This window comes from Aspergillus ibericus (assembly GCF_003184845.1).
Source record: "Aspergillus ibericus CBS 121593 unplaced genomic scaffold BO80scaffold_30, whole genome shotgun sequence".
Classification (NCBI taxonomy): domain Eukaryota; kingdom Fungi; phylum Ascomycota; class Eurotiomycetes; order Eurotiales; family Aspergillaceae; genus Aspergillus; species Aspergillus ibericus.
Window position 1 is genome coordinate 227,267 of NW_020292128.1, and position 26,571 is coordinate 253,837.

General features: G+C 50.7%; 5 protein-coding genes across 5 annotated transcripts; 3 read left to right on the forward strand and 2 right to left on the reverse strand.

Moving 5' to 3' along the window:
* The first annotated feature begins 798 nt into the window (after positions 1-798).
* On the forward strand, positions 799-2,130 carry BO80DRAFT_426725 (uncharacterized protein). Its single transcript, XM_025719837.1, has one exon. The coding sequence runs from the start codon at positions 921-923 to the stop codon at positions 1,701-1,703; it is 783 nt and encodes a 260-aa protein (XP_025573516.1). The 5' UTR covers positions 799-920; the 3' UTR covers positions 1,704-2,130.
* Positions 1,945-3,731, reverse strand: BO80DRAFT_140844 (2EXR domain-containing protein). The gene is made up of 2 exons (XM_025713683.1): positions 2,289-3,731; positions 1,945-2,186 (listed from the first exon to the last, which is right to left on the reverse strand). The coding sequence occupies exon 1, from the start codon at positions 3,513-3,515 to the stop codon at positions 2,289-2,291; it is 1,227 nt and encodes a 408-aa protein (XP_025573517.1). The 5' UTR covers positions 3,516-3,731; the 3' UTR covers positions 1,945-2,186.
* A 706-nt stretch (positions 3,732-4,437) lies between these two features.
* On the forward strand, positions 4,438-7,226 carry luA (3-isopropylmalate dehydratase LEU1). The gene is made up of 2 exons (XM_025717002.1): positions 4,438-4,797; positions 4,852-7,226. The coding sequence occupies exons 1-2, from the start codon at positions 4,591-4,593 to the stop codon at positions 6,955-6,957; spliced, it is 2,313 nt and encodes a 770-aa protein (XP_025573518.1). The 5' UTR covers positions 4,438-4,590; the 3' UTR covers positions 6,958-7,226.
* A 1,048-nt stretch (positions 7,227-8,274) lies between these two features.
* Positions 8,275-16,307, reverse strand: ags2 (alpha-1,3-glucan synthase Ags2; the record flags this gene model as incomplete). Its single annotated transcript, XM_025722782.1, has 6 exons — positions 8,275-8,792; positions 8,849-9,359; positions 9,412-9,617; positions 9,666-15,638; positions 15,701-15,876; positions 15,954-16,307. 6 exons carry the CDS (start codon positions 16,305-16,307, stop codon positions 8,744-8,746), a joined length of 7,269 nt encoding a protein of 2,422 aa, XP_025573519.1. The 3' UTR covers positions 8,275-8,743.
* A 7,960-nt stretch (positions 16,308-24,267) lies between these two features.
* On the forward strand, positions 24,268-26,274 carry BO80DRAFT_359687 (methylenetetrahydrofolate reductase (NAD(P)H) MET13; the record flags this gene model as incomplete). The annotated part of the gene is made up of 3 exons (XM_025715938.1): positions 24,268-25,091; positions 25,157-26,028; positions 26,090-26,274. The coding sequence occupies 3 exons, from the start codon at positions 24,268-24,270 to the stop codon at positions 26,272-26,274; spliced, it is 1,881 nt and encodes a 626-aa protein (XP_025573520.1).
* Between the last annotated feature and the right edge of the window lie 297 nt (positions 26,275-26,571).

A 26,571-nucleotide genomic window follows, 5' to 3' on the forward strand; every position in this document is an offset into this window, starting at 1 on the left:
CCCGAGAGAGCAAAGAATCCGAAATGGAACTGAAAGGTCTATGAAACTAACAATGACAGAACTGAAAGCGTGTAGTGTGTTCCACATTAAATTGGAGGTCGTCTATCACAATTCCACTGACTACTAGTATCCTTAGAACACAGCGCATGCGCTGACCCACGACCCAATCAGAGGCCCAAAGCCCTCATCCAGAAAAACGACTGAAGCAATCGATACGCTGATTCGCTGCCAGATTCACCCTTTAATCTAGGAATCTCCCGGAAGATGACATGCAACCTGCGACCTAGTTGTAGGGCTACGGGCTATACCAAGTCCGGAGAGGGTCATAGAACTCATTATAGCCCCCAGGGGCCAAGCTGTCAGATGAGCTTGTATTAATCCGCTATGAAGGGACCCGAATAAGGCTGTGGAATTAGTACTAAATGGTATTGTGGGACTGCCGGCAAACACGAACAAGCCTATCATCTTCGGGAGATCTCTTGGACCCCACCGGGTGAGTGCTTAGCAGTCCGGATCGGGCGGTGTCTGTGCTTGAATGGGTTGCTGGGGGTGGTATGTGTTGTTTGCGAGGATTGAGCTGTTGGATATTGGGGGCGGGATGTAACTTGCATTGTGTAGAGAAGAGGTGTAGTTGGGTAGGTTTCAAAGCGTGATCTAGGTAGCTGTTTCATGATGTTGACCAGTAAAGGATGGGAAGGGGAGGGGACTGGGTGGTTGGAATGATCGGAACCTCCTCTACACTGGAAGCATATAAACATATATAAGGGCATCGAACTCTCCAGGAGACTGAACATTTGTAACCATCAGTCACTCTTTATCTTGCAATCATCATTCAATCATTTCAGTTTCCAATTATTATCCATTCGTTCTCCTCTCTCCTTTAGTTCCGATATAGCCCCTAAGCTACAAGCAAAACAACAATGCTCTTCGGAAAGACACTCGTTACCCTCCTGGCGAGCGTAGCCATCGCCTCGGCCGTCGCCATCCCTGCTCCCATCGATAACACTCCCAACGCGTTGGTGGAGCGGACCACCAAGTCCAAAACCAAAACCACCACCACCACCACCAATCCCTTTGCCAAAATCAAGGCCTCGAAAGCCACCTGGGAAAAAGCTGCCAAGCTCTGCAAGTCAGGTGCCTCGAAGCGATCAGACTGGGAGGAGTGGGATGACGACTCCACCGTCCACCTCTTTGACACCCGGACTACATCCTGGCCACCAAAGACCCCCTCGGGCTTCACCGAGGTGAGGATGGACCAGGAGGTCGGAGAGAGGGACCCATTGGGCCTGTGGACTTACGGGCTGGTGACCTGCATGGGGGTCGGGGTGACGGGTACGCAGACGGACTCGAAGAAGAACTCGCGGTTTCTGATGCATTTGATGGCGTCGCCGAGCACGATGGAGAAGCAGTGGGGCAACTTCCAAAAGTTGGTGACCGAGTCCGGCGTCACCAATATGGAGGGCTGGATGAGCATCCCCGACACCTCCAAGGACGTTCCTTCCAACTGGAATGAGGACGACAAGGAACTCAGCGATGATGTCGCCGAGGCCATCGAGGGGATCCTCACGCAGCTCATCGGAAAGGCCCCCAAGATCGTCAAGAGACCCATGGCCCCTGCTATCGCTCATGAGCTGCCTCATGGAACTATGCAGATCGATAAGAACAACGAAGTTGAGATTGAAGGGACCAAGGTCACGCAGTAGATCTGACATCGCTGATGTGGTGGGTGCAGTGGTGGGTGCAGTGGTGGGTGCAGTGGTGGTGAGGAATGTATAATAGGATTTTTTGGCTGATTTAAATGTTGCTCGTGTAAGGCTGCTTTCCTTGGAAGAGTTTGTTTTTTTCTGTTCATTTTCTTCTTCTTTTTGAATTTCTACAATTGCTGCTTCGTCCTCTCTCATCTGAAAGTATTCCAAGGCCGGAGCTTGGATGCGACAGCGACCTAGTTTGTCTTTTCATATAGCCTGACAATTGACTCTCATTTTCGAAACCATCATCATCTTCCCTGGTTAGAATATGTGACAAGCGCACATCCAAAACCTGACCCCACGGCGGCCATTTGACCTAGTTGCATAGCGAGAAACTTGATGGCAGACCCACCTTTTGGTGCTATATCCAACTTAACGCGTGCTGTATTTCCAATCCTGATGATGATTTGGAATATGATGCAAGAAAGGGTTATAATGCTAGGTCACGTTTCAAAATCAGTAACCATGTTACGGAACAATTGTTTCCCGTCAGTAAGATTGACATGATCGGCTAGGGCTGACCAGCAAGCTTGGCAATACCTATAGACTAAACAAAGCCAACTCAGGCCAGTGGCCCGTCAGATCCAGAAGTTGTTTCGCCTTGGATTGGTATCCTTCTGGTTGAATGAAAGCCGCCGGCGAAGGAATCCCCAGGGCTTCCAGAGGAAACAGCCAGAACCCGAACGCCGGTTTCACCGCGTTCTCCAGATCCTCATTCCGGTACTTTTCATGCTTCGCCCCGACTGGCCATTTGAGCTTCTTTTGCCGGAGAATTTGACCCAGTGGGGTGATCGGCTGGTCTTCATCTTCGTAGGGTTCCCCTTTCCATATACAATCCTCCTTCCGCAGCCATCGCTCTGCGCCCTCCCGGTTGTGGACCTTATCAGTACCAGTCGGAGTGAATGCCAGGAGAAAGCGATATGTGACATGGAATGAAGGAGGAACGCTCCACCGCCGCAGCAACCGGCCCCAGCGATCGAACATGTCCCGCGGATCGAACGTGCCCACGAAGACGTGCTTCAAGTCGTCGGAGATCTCTCGTGGATCCTTGGGGAGCCGGTCGAACGTCGTCGACGTCGCCATAATGGGGAACGAGCGGTTAAAGATCGTGTCGGAAGTGAGCAAACCACTATGCCAGCCGACAATCTGCCGTCCCGCCCGGGCGACTTCGACGAAAAAGACCTCGCGCAGCTGCATCAGGGTTTCCGTAAACGACTGTCGCACCGGAGGACTGATATTACCGTCGGTAGGATCCAACGTATGGAGGTCATTCGCGTTGAGGTCATTGATGTCCATTGCTAGGTTGAGGAGGCCAACGCGGCGGGGGTCATGAATATGCTTTAGGTGATGCAGAAACTCGAGCAGAGTATTCCGGACTGGGAAGCGGGCGCCAATCCCCAGGATGTCGTACTCCGGGTTGAAGTAGAAAGTTCCCCGGGGCATTGGTGTCGTCGTGTTAGAGTCAACGCGGAACTCGCAGGGAATATGCACGCGGTAGAACTCCAGGGCTGCCTCTCGGGACTCGTGGTTGACATGTAACAATTTGCTCAGCACGGACCTGCCATTGATTACCACGCGATATTTCTCCGTCGCGCCCTGGGCTTCTGCTGGAAGGAGCCGTACTCGGATAAGGCGCGGGCGTTGCATTGAATAACGCCATATCTGCAGCCGAAGCTCCGTCGGCAATGAAGGAAAGGGGTGAAAGGAGATCTCCGTATGAGGAGCACGGATGTAGTTGTAGATCTGTAATTGTGGTTGATGTGACATTTTGGTTAGCGTTTGAACAGGGTAACCACATGAGATGGAAGGGACATATTATCAAGTAGGCTTGGAATCATCTTGTCTCTCAGGATTATGGACCAGATGAATGTCAAGCTAACAACCCTGTCAGCTGAGTCAGATTGATTCAACTAGTTAGTTATCTAGTCAACGAGATAGATGCTAGAAATTTGGACAGCCTTGGTCAGCATCACCTTGGGGGCCACCCCAATATACGGGCAGGTTTTCCGAGTGGTCCCAAAGCTCTTGAAGTCTATGACAAGGGAAGTGCGTGCAGCAAGATACTTGATGACTAGCAGAACTATAAAACATCGGATCACGTGATGCAGCTGTCACCACCGGAACAGTACTCCGTCGGAGTCCGCTCCCAGTGGGAACCGGGATTCCTTCGAAGACGAAAGGTTTTAGGCAACATCTCTATGATTTTTTGATAAGAAGTTGAATTGATACAATTGATCTGGAGAGTCTCATGCAGTACGCACCCGTTACCCGGAGTATCGATGAGGGCCAATAGGTATATACTTGGTCTGGAAGTTTCCAGAAGATAAATGTAGTAATGGGTTTGTTTGGAAGGTCTGAATAACGGTGAAGTGACTCATGTTACTCCGTAGTCCGGCATGGGTTGGTTGAGTCGCATGAACATGACGTGCCTGCCTCTTAGAGTTATCCCTCAGCAGCTATACAGCGAACTCTTACGCCGTAATTATGCGCGAGTGCCAATCATTCCGGCCCGGTTAGTCAGGGAAGCGTCGGTTGCCGCGTCTAAGCGCCACCCAGGCCGGTGTCGGCCCCCAGAGTTTTCCCCGGCAGCCAATCGCCACCCATCCATTGGGCGCTGACCACCGACACCGGCGCTGCCCCTCGACAGCCGCTCTGCGACATCGCGGTTGACGCCCAGTTAAAACCACCACACCGTCTCCCCCAGTCCAGGCATCGGGTTCATTATCATTCTATCAAATCTCCATTGACCTTCCCCGTGTCTGGGTTTCCTCCATCTCCTCCTCTCCCCCAGATTTTCCCCTCATATTCTACTCCCCCGTTGTTCTTTCATACTTCGCCCCTCATGCCCGGTGCCGATAGGAAGCCCAAGACCTTGTATGACAAGGTCCTGGATCACCACATTGTCAACGAGCAGGAAGATGGCACTCTCTTGATCTACATTGACAGACACCTTGTTCACGAAGTCACATCTCCCCAGGCCTTCGAGGGTCTTAAGAACGCTGGTCGTAAAGTCCGCCGGCCGGACTGCACTCTGGTGACCGTTGACCACGTATGGCCTTTCTTCCCTTCTCCTTAAATGCCATCAGTACTGACCCAATGGCAGAATATCCCCACCTCCTCCCGGAAAAACTTCAAGAATGTCGATGAATTCATCGAAGAGAACGACTCGCGTCTGCAATGCAGCACCCTCGAGGAGAACGTGAAGGATTTCGGTCTTACATACTTTGGCATGGGCGACAAACGCCAGGGTATCGTCCACATCATCGGTCCCGAGCAGGGTTTCACCCTCCCCGGCACCACCGTTGTCTGCGGTGACAGTCACACCTCCACACACGGTGCCTTTGGTGCCCTTGCCTTCGGTATCGGTACCAGTGAGGTCGAGCACGTTCTCGCCACCCAGACTCTCATCACCCGTCGCAGCAAAAACATGCGCATTCAGGTCGATGGTGAGCTGCCCGCCGGTGTCACCAGTAAGGATGTCGTTCTCCACATCATCGGTGTTATTGGTACCGCCGGAGGTACCGGTGCCGTCATCGAGTTCTGCGGTTCCGTCATCCGCGGTCTGAGCATGGAGGCCCGTATGTCCATGTGCAACATGTCGATCGAGGCCGGTGCCCGTGCCGGTATGATCGCCCCCGATGAGATCACCTTTGAGTACCTCAAGGGTCGTCCTCTGGCCCCCAAGGTCGACAGCGCCGAGTGGAAGAAGGCCGTCAACTACTGGTCCAGCCTGGCCTCCGACGAAGATGCCGTTTACGACACTACCGTCGTGCTTGACGGCAAGGACATTATCCCCACCATTTCCTGGGGTACCTCCCCTCAGGACGTTGTCCCCATCAACGGCGTCGTTCCCGGCCCCGATGACTTTCAGGATGAGAACCGCAAGCTCGCCTGCAAGCGCGCTCTGGAGTACATGGGTCTGACTGCTGGTACCCCCATGAAGGACATCCAGGTCGACAAGGTCTTCATCGGTTCCTGCACCAACGCCCGTATCGAGGATCTCCGCGCCGCCGCCAAGGTTGTCCGCGGTAAGAAGATCGCCTCCAACATCAAGCGTGCCATGATCGTCCCCGGTTCCGGTCTGGTCAAACAGCAGGCCGAGTCGGAAGGTCTTGACAAGATCTTCACCGATGCCGGCTTCGAATGGAGAGAGGCCGGTTGCTCCATGTGTCTCGGTATGAACCCTGACATCCTCTCCCCGCAGGAGCGCTGCGCCAGTACCTCCAACCGCAACTTCGAGGGTCGCCAGGGTGCTGGCGGTCGTACCCACCTGATGTCCCCCGCCATGGCTGCTGCCGCCGCCATCGTCGGCAAGCTCGCCGATGTCCGGGAGCACATCGTGACCAGCCCGGTTCTGGGCAAGGTCCAGCCCAAGATCGATGTCCAGCAAACCTACGAGGAGCCCGAGACCGAAGACGAGCTCGAGCGGATCATGGACCTCCCCGCCGACAACGAGCCCCACACCAACTCCTCTGCTACCGGCTCCAGCGCTGGCCTTCCCAAGTTCACGACTCTCAAGGGCATTGCGGCCCCCATGGACCGCTCCAACGTCGACACTGATGCTATCATCCCTAAGCAGTTCCTAAAGACCATCAAGCGTACCGGCCTCGGCAGCGCCCTCTTCTACGAGCTCCGCTACAAGGACGGTGCCGAAGACCCCGATTTCATCCTCAACCAGGGTGTCTACCGCAACTCCAAGATTCTCGTGGTTACTGGCCCCAACTTCGGCTGCGGCAGTTCCCGTGAGCACGCGCCCTGGGCTCTTCTGGATTTCGGAATCAAGTGCATCATCGCTCCTTCTTTCGCCGATATCTTCTTCAACAACACCTTCAAGAACGGCATGCTCCCCGTCGTGATCTCCGACGAGGCTGTTCTGCAGAAGATCGCCGCCGAGGCCCACGCCGGCCGCGAGGTTGAGATCGACCTCGTCAACCAGGAGATCAAGGATGCGCAGGGTGCCAAGCTGGCTTCGTTCGACGTCGACGGCTTCCGCAAGCACTGCCTGATCAACGGTCTCGATGACATCGGTCTGACTCTCCAGATGGAGGACAAGATTCGCACCTTCGAGACCAAGCGCACCCTGGACACGCCTTGGCTCGACGGTAGCGGGTACCTGAAGCGTGGCAACCGTGGTGCCACCATGGTTCAGGCAGCACCGGTGCCCAAGACCAACCGGGGTGATGTCAAGACGGAGCCTTTGGAGTGGTAGATGGGTGTTGCAGATGCCTTGGGATTTGTTGATATGACACGATAATGCAGCCGGTTTGCTGGGACGTGTTTATTTTGCTTACTTGATTTCGGTTCTATATCACTTCGTTTTGGGGAAATGGAATGACTGGCCTATGGGATGACTTATTGCATTGGAATGGGAAGGGGGCACAATACTACGAATCAGCTAATAGAGGACGAGGATGGTGAAAAGAAGTATTTCATACAGGTTACTATGCAGTGCCTTAATAAAGTTACAAATATTTTCTCATATGCAATGTAGTATGAAATTTGCATCAGCTGTAGCCCTCAACTTATATTCTATACCAATTCACACTCATGTCCATTATTGATCATTCATATCTACATCCAATACTCACATCCCAACTCCTCGTATACATCAAGACCAAAGGAACACTCGAGAGTCTCCCGGCTCCCTCAAAATAATCTCCAACCCAGTCCTACCTTTTCCAGCGACAGCCACAAACAGAGCGAACCCTCTGCAACACTTCCACCACGTGAGGCCTCATACTAACTTCAACAACCTCACTCGACCATTCATGTTCACCTTCTGCACCAATCATCTACTAACAACAACAATTCTTTCCCTGAACCATCACCTTCCCATCAGCATATCAATCGACTATCGAACAATATTTCCAAGACGCTCATACCCACCCCAGTCTTATAAAACACACAGAATGATTGATGTGATGAGATTAGCATGGAATGCCCCCTTCTGTCAATTGTGTGAACCCGCCCCTCAAACAGACAGGATTAACTCGAATTAAACGATAGGACTCGAACGGACTGGGTCAAATCCTCGCTGCTGAGATGGCGCGCAGGCAAGATCGATTCTGTTGCGAGTTTCGCTTCGGACACGGGAAAGTGCGTTATTGAATCGACCGATCATCGCGATCTCGATGAGCAGATATAATATAACAGTGATGAATTGGTAGATTGTATGTGGGAATCCTCACTTTCGGAGTCTGGCGATTGGTTACATTGATTGTCATGTCTATTATTCCCAGAAAGCTGTGGGGTCCTGGACTTCTCGTATAGAGTGGGTAGCTCGGAGAATGACATGCCTGATTTGCATGCGTACTCGGCCTGCACCGAGCTATTGGTGTAGGTTTGACTGTTGAGAGGGGTAAATATTGGTTTAGATTACTTCTTCGACCTCAATCACTTCCTTACACAATCGATAATGCTTTAACGGATACGGTGCTAATCCAATTACATTTAGGATTATTATGTCTGTCCGATCGATTACCCTCATCCATCTGTGCGATAGCATCCAACAGGAACTCAATCAACTCAATCAATGACATCAAAAGTATAGCAACCAACAGCAAAACCAAACAAAGTATAAAGAACCCCAGAAATATATTATAAAACGCATCATCAATCCAAAACAAGCAGATCATCCTCCCATGGGATCAGACTCATAACAGCAATCAATCAATAGCCCATAATCGTGTACCCAAATTGCAGGCGTGGTATCAAACGAGCGTAAACACATCCGGGTCGTTAAAGAATGCAGAGACTTCGTAGCCAAAATAGAAAGAACGATAAAATCACGCAGGTATATATACGTGAATGTGGTATGATGCAATGCAATGCAACCGGTCGTGCCGATGAGAGAGAGGATGGATGGTAATATACAAGGCGTGCATATGTGAGTGTAGATGGTGTGTTGAAACTGTTCGTCCCCTCTTCAGTCTTAAATTATCGTGAATTAGACTCAGCCTTTAATGGTCGAGCCAAGTAGTGAGAATGAAGCCGGATTAAGGCTTTGTGAGTTGTTCTTTTCGGAAGAACATCAGGAATCCAGCACTGGGACAATGTCAGTCGATCCTTGCTATATCGGCCAGAGGAATGTGCAAACATACCAAATGAGTAATTGGAAAAAGAGAGCAAGCCAGAACCAAGCATTCGCCAGGCCGCCTACTTCTACCGAGATATCCGGGGATACGGGTCCGGGTCCGATTTTGTTCGGCCCGAATGCCCTTGCACATATTGTTGCAATCGAACCCAGCACTTGTGATGCCAGAAGTGTGAAGCAAATGTGCATCCTAGTCAGCGTCTGGAGTAGAATCATACCGAACCCGACGCCCTGCAGGGAGTCCAGGACTCCAAGCCACAGCCATAAACTGCGGGAGGCAAGGGCCCCCGAGGTATAGCCACCTGCCCAGGGGAGGAAGAGCCCTATGCCGGAGACACCCCACCATATCTGGGCCCACCGGGGGGCACCCAAACCACAGGCGAAGACGGGGAGAATCCAACTATGGCGTTTGGAGAGGTATCCGAACAAGCCCAACCACGCAGCCCAAACGAAGCCGAAAAAGACGACACAGAGAATTCCAACTTCCCAGGCTTTTGCATGTGCTGAGTTCCAGAGGACTGCAGATGGCTGTTAGAATGAAAGTCCAAAGCAAGTGATATGAATACTTACAGCTCCAGTTCCGGCCATATGGCGCGCTCAGGAAGAAGTTTTGTAAGATAACAACCACAAAGTTCCAGAGGATGATCTTGCGCCGGAACACCGACTTGTAGAATGAAGGGACTTTTCCGGGTGTCTGGTGATAGTAGCTTGGCAAACCGAAGAAGATCAAGAGCCCGATGACCCAGAGGAAGGCTGCAATGGGCAGGCAAATAGCCCTGTAACGTGTTAATAAGAACTCAAACTATGGACAGAGAGGAACTCACGTCATCTTCCACGTTTCCGTAATACCCGCTTGAACGTTGGTGTTTCCATTCTGGACCGCCTGGGAGATGCTTGTGCCCCAGTACCATAGTCCAATCACGTAGGCCTGTTGACTACCCTGGATCAGACACGCGCGGAACACCCACTGTTTGACAGGAGCTCCGCCCTCGTCGCCAAAGTTGAGGGCAAAGAACAGGGATCCACTGGCTGATGCTGCAGCGTACACGCCCGCACCAACATTTTGAATCCAGCCGCGAGCGAAAGTGTTACCTTCGAAGTGAGCGACTCCGATGATAACGAACGACAGTCCGTATAGAAGCCAAGGAAGTGAAAGGACAAACACCGACTTGAAGAAACGGAAGAAGAACCACCAGACGATCGAAGCGACCAGGTACACAGTCGCGATTCCATAGAGTTTTGTCGCCGTTTCACCCACTTCGCCAGTCAGTAGAGTGATTTGGTAGGAATTGGCCGCGATGATTTGCCCAAGGCCAAGGAAGAGTGAATACACCGGCCAATCGCCGATTCGGATTTGCATCCATTTCCTGAGTCCAGTGGGGGGAACATAGTCGTTACCCAGAAGAAACTCATCCTTCTCTCGTTGTTCCTCGCTTCCGCTTTCCCGCGAACCCATATTGACATTGGAATCTGAGCCCATGGGCGAACTGTTTTCGAGCTTACCGTGGAAGATCGAAGAAGCTGGGGACTGATTGCGGCCAAGTCTGGCATCCCGGAACTTACCAAACCACTTCTTCTCGCTCTTGACCAAGTACTCTTCAATACAGAGTTGTGATTCGGAGTTGTGGCCGTTCAAAGCCTCCAATTTCTTCTCAAAAGCTCGGTAGTATTCACCGGTGCTGTCCGTGAAGAAGGGATCGACTTTTTGTAACTTGAAATCTTTCTTCTCACCAATGATGGAGTCAACCGAAAGCACCGATGCGTTGCTCATGCGGTTTCCAGGTTCGTTGGGAAAGGGTCTTGCGGGTGACACATAAGCCTCTTCGGGCTCGGGGCTTCCAGGGGAGCCTGGAGAGAGCACAGATCTGGGCGGCAGTGAGCTCTGGCTTGCGTGTCTCACGCTAAAGAAGTCTCTGGCTGGGGGTTGTCTTTGGGTATCCAGATGATGCGCTGCTTCCATCCGACGGCCTTCTTCCGCTTGTTCAGGAGTAAGTGTGTACTCATCCTCACCAGAGTAGCCGTTGTGCATGATATCGTCGTCGCTACTCTCCTCAGTGTTTGACGCGTTGGCACTCTCTTCATGACCCATACTATTTCTCAGACGGCGGCGGCCGCGACGTACGCTGTGGCCTGGTCCAGATCGCACACCAAGTGATAGATGCCTGCCTAGTCCTGACTTGGGGGTTTCGTTGGCGCCAGGAGTCGGAGGTCGGCTGTATACGATGGTGTTTCGCTGCTGTGGTCCCAATGTGCTAAGGCGGACATTTGAGTAGCTTCCGTCTCGAGAGTGCGCGATGGGGGGCGTCTGTACTCCACTGGGAGTGAGGTGTCCCGAGGATGCAATTGTAGGGGTCATCATTCCGCTTGGGGTGTCGTATCCTGAGGGCGATAGCGGCTGGCTGTTCGATTTTCCTAGCCCTTTGGTGTGGATCCGCATTGCAGTGGACTGGAGGATCTCTAGGTCCTCAACCCACTGAGCGACTGGGAATCGCTGCTTGGCAGACCGAGCCCGCATCTTCGCCCGAACTTGAGGCTTGGAGTTCAAGGCACTTCCAATAGCAAGTTTGAACTGGTGCAAAAGGTGAGACGTCGTTGTGGATTCGATGTTATACCACCAGCCAGGCATTTGACCAAGGCCACCAACACGTGCACCAATACCCAGGGCACCCTTTCGGCCGAACTCAACAGCAACAAGCCCAAATGGCTCATCGCGCGATGGAATCAATGCAAACTCGGCTCCAGAGAAAATGTACGGTGGGAGGGCTGTAAATTCCGGCTTTGAGAAGACACGCCCAGGGTAGGCCTTCATCATGCGGTCCAGTTTTAATGCAGCAAATTTACCATAAAGGTCAATGACTGGACCAACGCAGATCAGTTGTACGTTGGGACGTGCTTCCAAAACAGCAGGCATCACATCAGCAATAAGGTCCACGCCTTTTTGCATGGACCAACGGCCCACAAAGACCAACAGGTCTGCATTGGGATTTTGTTCCAAGCCGGCCCATTCTTGCGCTTGCCGTTTCAGCTCTGCTCTGCTAGCTTCGTAAAGCGGATCAACCTGAATCTCACTCTCCTTTGGCAGCTCCTTGTTCCATTCTCCGGTATCAGAGGGATCAGGGTTCGGCAAGTTGCCTACCTTCTTCAGACCCCAGAAGATAGGATAACGTGCATATGTGCGTTTGCCGTATTTCCTGGAAACACCAACGGCTCCGAACCCTTGTTGATGGATACGGAGGTAGCTTGCTCCGGCATGAAGCATATTGAAGACCTCACCAAACTGGACGTAGCGCCTTGCGGTGCCAGTGTCGAGATTGAAGACTGAGCAGACCTCATCTCTCTCCTTCTGAGTGCGCATGGGCCAAAGTCCCTGGAACTCAGCATTGTGAAGCGAAAGGCAGACCGGAATTGTTTGGGGCAAGAGGTACAGAGGAGCAATAGACCCATGGTAGTCATTGATGTGATACAGATCGATTTGGAAACGTCTGATCGCTTCGGCGATACACTGGTTCCACGCAGAGTAGTAGATCGCACTGTCCAGATCATCCATGCGAGCAGGGTAAGGCTCGGCCTTTGATTGTTGGCGGAAAACCGGAGCGTCCAGCAGAACATAAGTGATGTTCTTCACAACGTGATACTGAATCTTGACCTCGTACTGATCGCCAAGGACTGTGACATACATCGATTCGGCAGGCTGGTCAACCGGGTAGTCCACTCCACCAACACATGGAACAACCCAGATGAGGTTTTGCTGTCCCAGGTGCTTCCCCATTAGCTGGGCCATAACACCTAAGCCACCAATCTTGATTTTGATGCCCCAGTCTTCGATGTCATATTCCATGGTCGCAATAAGTGTCGTCCTCTTCCGTGCTGCTCCTACGCCGAAGGCAGACGTACTCTGAAGGAATCCTGACCTGTTAGCCAAGCGTACCAGGGCATTCGTGGATTGACCGTCGCGGCTCCGCTTGCCAAAGATTGCTGCAAAAAAGGATTTCTTTTCGACCACTCCGACCTGGTTGAACTTCACTTGATAGAACGACTTCATGAAGGCGTAGACGCAAGCTGCAGCCGTCACGATCGGTACCAGCCACAGGAGGATATACACGATTAGTTGGACAATCCGAGAACCAGTGGGCTCGAGATTAAGCCGCATATTTCCATCATCCAGATGAACGTTCCAAACGAGGTATGGGTATGGGGGGATCTTCGTGATGTTGACAGACAGTTTGCTAAGCGATGAAGGAGGCATGCGATCCAAGACTCCATCACCGTCCACATCACCGAAGACAAACGACTCATCTGGCTGCCCATTTGGATCCATGCCCCAGACGTTGAATTGACCTTGTGCTGGGTACTCAGCCACGACCTTGAAGTTCCAGTAACCTTCACTGTCTTGCTTCACAACATTATCCAAACCAGCGTCAAAACCGTACTGGTTATAAGGGCCATTGAAGAAAAAGTGCGGGAAGCGTCTCTTGGGCCCATTCCAGTCATAATCACCCTCTTGGACATAGTCGCTGCTGCCGGTCAGTTGGCTCCAGTATTCGACTCGCACATGTTTGCCCTTCCACCGTTGCTTTTCTGTACCGGACCAAGGCAACTCCTCAATGGTGTCATTACCGCCGGTGTAGTTGAGCCACCCCGAAAACGTGGTTCCCCAGTTTGTTGAGTAACGGTACTTGTTGGCCCCAGCTGCCTTGTGCTGAACGTAGAGTGTTCCATTATCGTATTGGTGCAGAATGCTGGTGGAGTAATTGGCAGTGGTAAACACTATCGGATTGTCACTTTGACCGACGCGAAACAGAAAGTGATCCACGGCCGCCGTAGAGTCCTTCTTATCAGAGCTGGTGGCATTCTTGACAGTCAATTTGTGGACTCCATTGTACACCCCGGTCAGCTTTGCGGACCACGCCCAGGCACTTGGGATTTGACCAATGTACTGCGTGTCGTTGGAAGCAACAGTGAGACTTTTGCAGCTGACACTTCCTTTGTCGATAGAAGGCGTTTTACCAGACTCCGTTTGCGACGTAAGCGTAATAGACTGTGTGACGGAGTCACAGTCCATTTTTGTAGAGAATTCGATGCTCACATCAATGTCCTCTGCCTCATCAACCGCAACCGAAGAAAGGAGGGGTACGTCATGGCCGGGTGTGAATTTGGTGATCATGGGTGAAGGGCCAACAAATCGAGCCTTGGGGATGTATGCTCTGTAATCAAAGGCCTTCAGTGTGAGACTGTCAAGGCATCCATTAAGTTCCTTGGAGCCGTTCAGGTGGAGTCTCTTTGGGCTGTCCTTCAATGTGTGCTCATCAAAAGGATAGAACAAGTTCTTGACGGTGGTCCCTGTGGGAAATGGGGCGATCAAAGCACTTGCGTTACTTCCGCAGTCAAACGTGTACTCGACAGTCTTGTTGTCATTCTGATAAACCAACCACACAGACTGGTTGTCCTCGTCAGAGCCCAGGTCCTGGACACTTGAGACCCGGTCTCGCAAGATGGACCACATTCCAGTTTCGGTTTCCACGCCATATGAACCTGGATAGAGGATGTTCGTTGTTTGCTTGGATAGGGTCTGTAGCGAATACCCGTCATTCAAGATAGGATAGTTCTTCCGCATCTGATACATATGCTTGATGATGTTGCGGATGGGGTGAGATGGATCACGGTGATCGTAAGTCACGGTAATATCATTACAGCCCTCCCGACCTTTGGTGATCGGCCAGTCGTAATATTGGGTATCGTCGATAGCAGAGCATCCATGGGTCTTCCATGCTGTAGCAGGCGACATTGCTTGACGGCCATAGACATAGTTATCTGCAGTGGCATCTAGAATGTAAGAGCCTTGCTCTTCTCCCCAAAGCAGAAGCGGGATGCCAGGCATTTGCAGTGTCGTAATGAAGATTCCCAAGAGGTTTCGCTCGACACCCCATTCAATGGCAGGCCAACGGAAAACATCCTGATTCGTGACTCCGTACATGTGTCTGGGGTCGAATTTTCCGGTGTTTGCGTTGATCAAATCGTTGGTTTGCATCATGACATTCCAAGCGTCCACCCAATCCAACGGAGTATCATAGCCCGCAGCCAGATTACCACTCATGCCCAAAAAGCGGGTAAGGGTGCGATAGACCGAATAATGAAAGGCAGCACCGTCAATTGCTTCAAGTTCCGGTTCGCGCAAGAAGTACTTTGAAGAAGACTGGTTCGTCATGTTGATGGCATCCATCGCAGATGCCGGGTATTGGTTGGGCTGTCTGCCACGGCCAAGGTAAACCGAACCAAAGTTATTTCCACCAGTAATTTCGCCAGGCAAAAAGAAGTTTTCCTTCCCGACACTGCGAGCGCATTCCCGATAAGTGTTGGAGATGTCTGCCAGAGCATCCACGGTGGCTTGTGTGGCCTTATCGTACCGAAAGCCGTCGATATCAAGAGCCTTGATGATATTGCAGGAATGGAGCTTGATTCTGTCCCGGACACTGGGATGCCACTCGCGCAAACGATCCTGGACTGAAGCGAATTTGGTCAGCTCACGCTGCCAGTCCGGATAGACACCGAAGGCTTCGAGGTCGCCGTATTGGTCGAAATCACTGTCGTAACACCCAACAAGCTCCTTGTAGACGGAGTCGTCCACTGGATAGCCAGTCTCGTTCCAGAAGCGCGGGTAATCACAGGTTTCGTTGTAGCTATTACCGGGGCGAAAGTCGACATATTCACGATTCGATTTCCACAGGGTCTTGTACTCCTTGACTGAGAATGGGGTTGTCACATTGAGATAACCTTCGAAGCCAATCAAATCTCCCATGCTGATGAGATTTTGTGTCAGAAAGTGCTCAACGATAACCCCAGGGAAGACTTTGTTACTTACGTTGCAACCGTATTATCAAATAGGACATACATCCCGCGTCTGTGAATCTCGTCTATCGTGTTCCTCCATATCTGAATAGTTCCGTAATGCTGATCGAGAAGAGTGGTGTCCAAAATTGAGTAGCCATCCGCACCCCAAGGCTGGTTCATCAGGACAGTACCTGCGAGGTAGATACCCTATGTCAAACGGTCAGCAAAGTGCGCAATGTTATTTTGGCCGAAGGCCCGGGGCGGTCCGTAAAGAGAATGCAAACCTTGATCCCCATGCCTTGTAGATAATCCAACGTATCGACCAACCCCACTGCGTCACCCCCATGACGCATCTGATTCGAGTTGAGGTCATGTTCGAAAAGAGTTCCGTTGATATTATCATTGGTAGGATCACCATTCACCCAACGGTCCAGCATGATCGTGTAGAACGGAAACCGCCAGTTCTTTGGCGAGGCCGTATAGTTGTGACCCGGCCATGTTGGTGGCGAGTAGTCGAAAGGGCTAGTCGCAGTTTGGTTTACATTGAGGTTATAGTCAACCAAGGATGCTTCATAGGGCCAGCCTGTTGTTGTCGATACGAAGAGCGCAAGCAGCGAGCCTGCAGTCCCCCACTTCATCGTCAACGGCCACGAAAAATGTACCGCTCTCTTCCCTTTCGTTCTATATACCCGACATATGTCCCAGATGGCTATCGAGTATTGACGAAGAGGGTGTCCAGCTGGAGCAGTGTCCCAGGGAGGGGTAGTCGAGGAGAAATATGCCCAAGGATCCTGTAGCCGGGCTTCCTTTTTATGTTCTTGGGAAGCTGTGGATGAATGATGTTAGCGAATAAAATGCGGCAGATGAACCTGGAAAGGAAAAAAAAGAGGAACCCACCGCAGATGCAGCTGCTGTGGCGGCAACGCAAGAATAGAAAGAAAATAAGGGAAAAAGAAGGCAATATGCCCGAAGATATGTCCGAAATCCTGCAGGAAGGAAGATCAGAGTGGATAAGTGGGAGGAAGCATTCTGAACGATGATATACAGGCAGATAGGAAGGTCAGTGAGGGAGCAATATAGCCTGATCAAGGAAAAAGAAATGGAGATCTTTCCCAACCTGTTGCTGGCCTGCTGCTCCAGGTTGGAAACTAGCTCTCATCGGCGTACTACTAGACAGATATCAAGGCATATGGAGACACTGCCATGACTTGGAGGGGCGGAGTTTAGGCCATCCTTTCGAGCCCAGCCACCGGCCCCTCCGTGATGACTGGAGTCACATTGCTTTGCCATCCGAAACGAGAAGCTGTAGATGGTTATTGGCTTCGAGGTAAGCTGGCGGGGTGGGAGGGTGGTGCTGGAGGGAGACACGAAGCGAGTGCCCTGTGTTCTGTATGTACGATGTATGTATGTATCCATGTATCCATGAATCGGGCTCCGTCCCACGGATACGGTCAACCTACTTCAGTAGTAGGTACTAGTACTAGATACGGCAGTTGGGTGGGCCTGGCGGGGCATAACTGGGGCTGGGATTGCTCCCCACCGGCGCAATCCGGTAGTGATGATCCTGCTAAGGTAGGCTTCATAAGCCAAAGGCCTGATATATCACATAGTGGTGCTCGCAGGGCTTCGATTCTTATCATGATTCTTGTTGGGGTGGCATTCGAATGCATGGCCCATACCGATCTTCCTTCTTTTTTTGTCATATCGACGCCAATGCAAGATACAACGCATATTCTGATAGTGCATTCGATAGCACATGCCACTCGAGGCTGAGGATGTATTGCGGACGTCTAATCGTGCTGACTCGCCCCATCCGGAGATTGGCCCAGTCGTAAGTAGCTGGAACGCTCGCCAGGAATACCCGTATAGTCTACTACCTGGTGCCTGATTCTTAGTCTCTATACCCTCGCTTCGGCTTCGGTTTTCTCGCTCACTTCCAGTGGGGACATTCTCTTCTAAGGGGTGTACTTCGGGAGTACTTGCAAGACTAGGCCTCAGCAATACGTGATGACACCCGTGTTCCACGAGGCAGTCTGAAAAGGAAGAGAAGGCAAAAGAAAATCATGCACGCTCGTACCATCCATGTTGAATCAGTGCTATATTTAAACTTCAATATCTGCTGACGCAATGGCCTATCAGCAACATGATCCTGCCCACGTACAGTCTAGCCACAGCCTGGGACTTCAACACTGACTATCGCGTAATTCAGGTTGATCGTCCAGCCTTGCATACGCTAAGCCTCGGGTCCTGGATGCGAGTGGCGAGCGCATCACGGAGCGCTGAAGGCCTGGTTCCGCGAACCTCGTAGAGCTTGGCTTATCCTAGGCGTCCTTTTTGGACACGGCAAAAAGCGGGTCAAAGCCATGAGCAGTAATCACTTCGCCGCGTGTGTAAGGCCAGCATCAATGATGGTGTAACTCTCTCTTCTTATCGGAACGTTCGGGATGGCCATGTAGGCGTAGGTAGTTGTCTTTGCATTTCAATCTGCATTGTGATACGTCAGTCCATGATTTTCATGGGGTGAAAGACCTGAGTGCTGGGTCGTTCTCTCTGAGGGGCGAGCTCAGTGCAGCACCTCCGAACCAGGAAATCAGAGGGTCTGGGTTTCTTGGAAGACTTACAACTCAGCTCGAGAGATAGTGGCAGCTTGGACAGAGGTCAGGGAACCCATCGGGTATTCTCGATGCGGTGGATCCCTGTCAGAATCTGAGCCTCTTATCGCTGCAATCGGCTGCCGGAAGTTAATCGTTGTGGTCAGACCAAGGAAAAAGCAATGGTGAGTAGGAAGGTGGAGCAAGGAAGAAGAAAAGTAACACACTTGGCAGGTTTCGGAAATATTACGTAGCAACACACGGGCGCATTCTACCTGGCTACCTACCGACTACCTACAACCTTACTAATAGCGCCATTTTGCGTTTGCTTCCCTTGCTTCGTAGCTTTCTAGAGGGCTTTGGGCATGGTACGAGCTTCCAAGCCTTTCAAGAAGGTATCCGTTAGTAATGTTTTCTGATTCTTCGCAAATTCACTATCTCAGCGGTCGCAATCAGCCCTGTCGAGCTGGGATGTCCATGCAAGGAGACTAAGCGACTGGAACACCTCAGGAACCGTTCAAAGGATGGTTGATACCTATTTTGAATCGGATAGTGCTAACCCTGGAAAAGATCAAAGAAGCGAAATCACCGTTAGTGAAGAGAAAAAGACGACGGATCAATATATAGTCCATAAAGCTGTGACACTTTAGCTTTGTCTACACAAATATGCAAGTTGAGAGCTGATAAAGGTCATCTCCATGTTCTGAAATATTGAAGCCATAACTACTGTGCGACATAAGATACGATATACTTTGGCGTAAGACTGAAATAACTATGCTCGGCTATTATAAATGAGTTTCGTCAGCTCTTTATAAGCCGGTTGTGCTCCTCGCACGAGATAGAGGGAGGAGACTCAAGGGTATGGTGTCATTCGGATCGATCGTAAACCCGTGTCGGGACTTTCGAGGGCATCTCCCTTCTCTTGTTGGGTAATGACCGCGATCCCTTGCTTCAGAATCTCATAGTGCTATGCCCAGTTCGTGGCGTCGGGACAACTGTCAAATGATATTGACATGTAATATGCATGGGCAAGCCACGCCTTCGGGCGGGTTGCAAACTCTAGTAGGCCCAGGCGGTATTAAAATTTGTACGGAGTCATATGCAGGCTCATGACATCGTATTAGGCTTTTCACTACGCTGCCTCACAGAAGGATCAATAGACATACCAGCTTGTAAGTCATTCTGAAGGGGAGCCCCTGGTGTGGCTGCCTTGGTGAAGAGCGATAGATACGGAGCAGAACACGCGAAGATACAGCTAGTACTATAAAGCACTAGGCAAGAACCGTAGCCGTGGTTAGTGAGGCACTTAACTCCCGATTAGCGCGACTTTATCTGCTTCTGTCAATTCCTGATTGGCCCATTATGGCAATTCATCATTTCATGCAGCCTAGAGTGGGGAAAAGCATCCAGACCGCTTGTCGAATCTCAAAGGCGGATGGTTCCTGTTCTTAGCCCTTCCATAATCCATGGGCTAAGTTGGCGGCTGGGGTCTTCCCGATGATCGCTACCAGGGTCCCTGCCCACCTACTGTTGGGATGAACGATGATCAACAACACATCACTCGATCCATTGGATTTCGGCCGTGCTTACCGGTAATCTCCATAACCGCATTGTTCTGTCCTCATGGCAAATACATGGCTAGGAATTAAACGTTCATTGTGCCGCCGTCGCCCGTGGAGCACAGACTGCATCCATAGATGCATCTCTCATCCGAAACGGTCATACCTGGGTTTCTGGTGCGAACGGAGCACATCGCTTTTGTTGTCAGATGCAGTTGAATTATAACCCTCGGAACAACTCGATTTTTGCCATTCTATCAGAATCCATATATGCCGTAGTATTCTGACAAGTCCAACCCAAGGCTCGGGTGCCCCATGCCAAGGTCCACATTAGCTGATGCAGTCTGAACTTCGGCCTTTGGCTAGGCTTAATGCGCTCTCGTATATGTCATGCAGCGATAAAATGGCACAGCAAAAAGCTTCAGACTTTCGAGTGGTTGCATTAGCCTTTGGGCAGGGCGACAGCTAAACTTCTCAACGGCAGCCCAGCCCACAGCTCAATGCTGTTCGATCGCCCGAACAAGGAGCGGTCGCGCCATTTACTAGTTCCTAACTTAAAGTATACTCAAAATCAAACGTGTCAGTGACTGGGGAAGCTTGGATTCCTCTGATATCAGGTAGTTCGCGATTGAGGTCCCATATGCTTGCCATAATGCGGTGTGACATATTAGTCCTTCTCTCGGATGATTCATGATGATAAACTCACCTGGATATCATACAGTTCAGTATGCAGAATAGGGTTGTGAGTGAAGTGGAGAGGTAGAAAGTTATTTAGCTTTACCGCTGCATGGCCTGTGCACAGTGTAGTGAACTTTGCCCATCTGCCATTGAAGGTAATACTGCATCTGAGCTCGAGCTCGAGCACCATGCCCAGTCTCCACCTTCTTGCTCTTCCAAAGAGAACTAGCTTATTCAAGGTGCATGTGCCGGTAAGTCCAATAGGCACATGGTTTGGCTGTGGGACCCAAGCACATATCATATGCATTAGTACTGCAGGCTCCGGCAAAGTTGACTTGTTCGACTTTGCATGATAGTAAGCTTATATATCACTTTTTGTGGGTCACTGACAAGACCTTGGCTTGGTTGGTGACGCAGGTCGTCTGCGAACCTTTGTTGATAGTGCTCTCAAGCGCGCTGGCCGATCAGGCAGACGGAAGATAGTATGGCTAATGATAGAACAGGGAACAGGCAGCCTGGCATATCCACTTCCTACCCTCGGGCCCAAGCCATATTCTGAAATGAAGACTTCGGAGGCCGAGAGCGGGTCCAAAAAGCCTAAATTGAAAAGTAAAAATAGATGGGGAAAAGATCGAAAAAGCAAAATGAATTTACCCGCCTTTTCACCGACATCTCTGAATCCCGAGACACAGCTACAACTTTCTTTTAGAAAGTTTCGAGGACAACATCCTGCTTCCACCTTTTGGGAGTGATCGCCGCAAGGATCTCTTCCTCACCGGCCGCTCGGGGAGGCGATGCCGGATAACGCTTCGCTCGGGGATCCTTGTTTATGCGAACCGGATCTGCTAGGCATTAAGTTCCATTGTTTCGATTCTCAGCAAATGTGTGTGGTGTGCACTTTGTGTTCCACTTAGCTTGCACTGATGCATCGTGAGACCGAGCTGGATACCAGCTTGCAAAGAAGGTGGGGGGGGGAGCAGTTGTCATGGGGACCGAATATCAAGTAATCAGGGTGGAAGATTGTCGCGTTTATCACATAATCAGAGGAACACGAGAGTCGCACAGGGAAAAAGGCTGTGCTATCAGTGTTTGTGATTGATTCCATAGACCGTCACCGCCCACGCTCATCGTTCTGTTGCATCGTGCTCTACAACTGAAAGAGTCAGAACTCGGTTGTGACGAAAATTGGAGAATGTATGACTCTCTATTTTTCATTGACCCTGGGTGTCAGGAATCTGTTTCTGGGAACGCACTTTGACTCCACTACAGTAATTGAGTAACTGTGGCTGCTCTTCAACCGCTGTTTCCCTGCAACTTCGGTGCAGAACCGGTGTAGCCAGTGGGAGTACATCAAAACACGAAGCCCCCTTGAGAGTGTTCAGTAAGCCTTGGCAATTAAGATCGCACAGCCTGACACTGCATGTGGAGGCTGTCGTGTCAGCTAAGTTTCTGTAGCATTCATAGCAGGCTTGAGCGTTGGTGTGTGTGCCACATATGTGAGAGCGTTGGTCTAGTTCGGCTAAAAAGGAGGAAGTTAGGGGGGGGGGGGTTGGCAATGGATGCAGCAAGAAGGCGTTGAAGGCAAGTGCCAAGAAGAGCAGACAGCCCCGTGCTATTTTATAAGTATTATAAGTATATGTTATATCTTCCAGGATGCAGTGGAAACTGCGGACGGTAGCTCTCCGATAACCGTGCCCGAAAGAACTATTGAATGTATCGAACAATCTAGGTCCTTTTCCTTCCACGTTGCCTGTCTTCTCTTTGATTTATATACTACCTGATAGTAAACTGAAGATAGTATACTGTTCCTCATTCAGGGTGTGTTGGACAGAGCCTCTCATCAGATGAAAGATAATTGCTATGAGGAGAAGAGATGGTAGGCTAGCCTCTGATGTTGCTCCTCTCCCTCCCTCTCTTCTTCTTGTTTTGACTCTTTCTTTCTTCTATATACATATAGGTATAACAATGATTTAGTGGTAGTCTTTCATTGATAGAAAAGCTAGACAGTAAAGTCATGCCATAGCCTACCTGGAGCTCCATAGCATATATTGTAATCTCCTACTTCAATAGGCACTTAGAAAATATACGAACCTCACAATACCTAGTGGGAGACTCCTATGATCATTAACTTGCCATATGTGGGATATTGTCCAAGCACAAATTGAGGCTACAAAGAGTATGCTCTTTGCACGAGGCACCATCGGAGAAACTGACTTCACAATGCATATTCATCTGCTCGGTCACATTCCAGATCAGAAACTATCTAATTTGGTCGATGGTACAACCTGCAAGAACACAGTCAAGTTCGTCTTTCTGGTTTTATTTAAATCAAGAAAATCAATAGCCCACCGCCGATGTAAATTGTCCTTTTTGTCCAGAGCATTCTATGCGTTTCCCATGCCGCTTCCAGACTTTGTCGTGGCGGAGAAAAAAGGGTGCCGATTCAGGCCGAAAGATCTAGTAGAGTTCAAGATAAGTCTGTGTTCTAACAATTTTATCTGTCATTATCGGAGCTTTGATGGCGTATCGTCGAGAGATTACTGAGCTCAATTCTTCATCGAGTTGTCAAATGGTCATGAAGATATATTTCCGTGCGGCTAGATCTAGACGCGATAATAGTACCTAAGCACTGCTTTAAGTGACAGCGTAGCGTGAGATCTCTACTAGGTACGGAGTACTCCGTCGACCCTAGCGATATTCGATGATATTCGGTTATTTTTTTCTTTCATCCCTAGGGTTCCTTCCCCCCTCCTTCGGGGTTGTTCGGGACGCGGAAAGTGAGACTCCGAACCGGCGGAAAAGATCACTAGATAGATGGAGTCATAGCTGATCTCGGCCGAATCCATTTCGAATGGCAAAGTGAGCCGTGAGCTGTGTAGACTTAACATGGTTCAAACTGCTTGTATACATTCAGCTCAACTTAACCTGCTTGAATAGATTTGACTTCATTTAGCCTGCTTGTCTGCGTAGATTTAGCCTGCCTACGGAGTACGGAGTACTCCGTACGTAGGAATGGAAGGCGGTGGGTCAGTAAGCGGTGATCAAACCGGTGGAGAGCCTTCGATGGAAAGAATCATTCTCCATAAGGCCGCTGTCGTCCGCCGTAAACACAGCAGCGGCGGTCTATGTAGTATATTCTCGAGAAAAAGATTTGTGCCCTGAACAAGGGCCGTCCGTTGCAAAGGCAAAAGGCACTGTTGCGATCAGATCATATCTTTGTCTGATTCTCCCCCGGGGCATTAATAAGAAGGGACAGTCAGCGCAAGACACGTGCCGGCCCACCTGCTCCGAAGGCCGGCCCCCTCTTCTGCGCTGGCTGGATTCTAACTTGCCCGACCGACCACACCGGCGGCTTAAAAGCAGACCCCACCTTTTCCACTGGCTTCGATCCCTTTGTTGCTGCTTACTCTTTCTCGTCTGTCTGCCTGTCTGTCGTTGTGCTGGCTTTGGGGACTTGCAGAGCTTGACAAGGTATTGCGTTATATATGAATTGATCCTGTCCCTTTACTCCTTTCTTATAAGTGGTCTTGCTATCCCTGGTGGAACCGGTGAGCCACAAAATCACAAAGAGCCTTTAGAAGCGCAGGCCTGTATGATTCTTTCTCTGGGGTAATCTTTTTCTTCGAAGCTGCCCGGGACCTGTAAGTCCAGTTTTCCCAGTGACTAGACACTATCATTCCCAACGCCCCCGGGGATGTCCTTTCACTTTCCCTACGAACCAGGATCCGAATACTGACCTGCCCACTTCGTGGCCAGTGTAACTTTTCGCCATGCACATCAAAGAGAAGCTCGCCCAAAATGAAGCGGCCGGAAGGACGGGAATCTCCTTCGAGTTCTTCCCCCCGAAGACGGCCCAAGGTGTCCAGAATCTCTACGACCGAATGGATCGCATGCACGCATTAGGCCCTTCCTTCATCGATATCACGTGGGGCGCTGGTGGCCGGCTATCGGACCTGACCTGCGAGATGGTCAATGTTGCGCAGTCGGTGTATGGTTTGGAGACATGTATGCATTTGACTTGCACGGATATGCCGCTGGGGAAGGTGGACGCCGCGCTTCAGGCTGCCTACAAGGCAGGCTGCACCAACATCCTGGCTCTCCGTGGTGATCCTCCGCGTGACAAGGAGGCTTGGGAAGCCACGGACGGGGGCTTCCGTTATGCGAAAGATTTGGTAAACTATATCAGAAGCAAGTATGGCAACCACTTTGATATCGGTGTTGGAGGTTATCCTGAAGGTGCGGATGACAACCCGGATGTGGACCAGTTGATCGACCATCTTAAAGAGAAGGTCGATGCTGGCGCTTCATTCGTCATCACACAGATGTTCTACGACACGGACAACTTCATCGAATGGGTTAGAAAGTGCAGAGACAGGGGCATCACCGTGCCCATTATCCCCGGTATTATGCCGATTCAGACCTATGCTGCATTCATTCGGCGATCGAACTGGACCAAGGTTCGCATCCCCCCCGACTGGCTCGAGGCACTGGAACCCGTGAAGAACGATGACGCGGCTGTGAGAGACATTGGGAAGCGGCTTATTGCAGACATGTGCAGGAGACTTATTGCGGCTGGTATCAATCACCTGCACTTGTAAGTGTCCCTTCACCCTTTTCTGTCGTGAGTCAAGATGTGATTTGGCTTACATGGACGACTAGTTACACGATGAATCTTGCGCAGTCTACACAGTTGGTTCTCGACGAACTCAACCTTATGCCGTCCGAAGAGACACCACTTCAGAGAGCCCTGCCTTGGCGGCCATCGCTTGGTCTCAACCGCAGAGCGGAGGATGTCCGCCCGATCTTCTGGAGGAACCGCAACTCATCCTACATTGCTCGCACGCAGACCTGGGACGAATTTCCGAACGGTCGCTGGACCGATTCTCGTTCCCCCGCCTTTGGTGAACTTGACAGTTATGGCATAGGACTCAAGGGCACAAACGAGCAGAACATTAAGCTTTGGGGCGAACCCAAGTCTCTTCGGGATCTTACTCATATCTTCGTCAGCTTCCTGGAAGGCAAATTGGCGCGGTTGCCCTGGAGTGACACCCCCATCACCACCGAAGCCAACGCAATCAAGGAGAGCCTAGTCGAGCTGAACAAGAAGGGTTTGTTCACGATCAACTCCCAACCGGCGGTGAACGGAGTCAAATCTTCCCACCCGGTGTATGGATGGGGACCCAAGAACGGATACGTTTACCAGAAGGCGTACCTTGAGCTTTTGGTCCCCCCCTACCTACTTGGTGAGCTGATTGGTCGCATCGAAAAGAACGGTGACCTTACGTACCATGCTATCTCAAAGGATGGCGAATTGCGGACCAACACCCGTGACAGCCCCAACGCCTTGACGTGGGGTATCTTCGCAGGAAGGGAGATTGTCCAGCCCACTATCGTGGAGACCGTCAGTTTCCTGGCCTGGAAGGACGAGGCGTACCGTCTTGGTGAAGACTGGGCCAAGTGTCATGATGCCTCCAGCCCCAGTAGAAAGTTGATTCAGGGTGTAATGGACAGCTGGTACCTTGTCAACATCGGTGAGTTTATTCTATAATCTTATCCCTTTTGTGATCATGGTGACCAACTGAAAACCTTTAGTGAACAACGACTTCCACAATACCAGCAACCTTTTCGATCTGTTCAAGGACCTGGATGTCCAAGATCTTGATACTGAAATCTCCGTGGAGAACGGCGAGTCAAAAGCTCACACAAACGGAGCAGCAAATGGAACGACCAACGGCGTCCTCAACGGAGCCGCCCCGGAAACTGCAGTGAAGAACTAGATGCGAACTCTGCAGCTCCAAGGGGATAAGTTCACCATTACTATACATTTCTTCAACCCACACTTACGACTTCCTAATTCAACATATACTACTACTAATTCAACATCACACCTCAACGACTATCAGCCCGAATGAAACCCTCGGGCTTTGCAACGTTTTACGGCGGCACGAAATGAAGACCTCTCAACGATTTCTTCCCTGAGCGTTATTTAATTTCAACATGACATCTTCACCTTCCAAAAAATATACCCCCCTGTCGAATTTTGCTTTTGCACCTATCGAGCATGAAACTTCAAC

Excerpts from the sequence above, each read along its gene's own strand:
- BO80DRAFT_426725 (XM_025719837.1), top strand. The coding sequence starts at position 921 with ATGCTCTTCGGAAAGACACTCGTTACCCTCCTGGCGAGCGTAGCCATC.
- BO80DRAFT_140844 (XM_025713683.1), bottom strand. The coding sequence starts at position 3,515 with ATGTCACATCAACCACAATTACAGATCTACAACTACATCCGTGCTCCT.
- luA (XM_025717002.1), top strand. The coding sequence starts at position 4,591 with ATGCCCGGTGCCGATAGGAAGCCCAAGACCTTGTATGACAAGGTCCTG. Across the intron at positions 4,798-4,851 it reads CTCTGGTGACCGTTGACCAC|AATATCCCCACCTCCTCCCG; the intron begins GTATGGCCTTTC and ends ACCCAATGGCAG.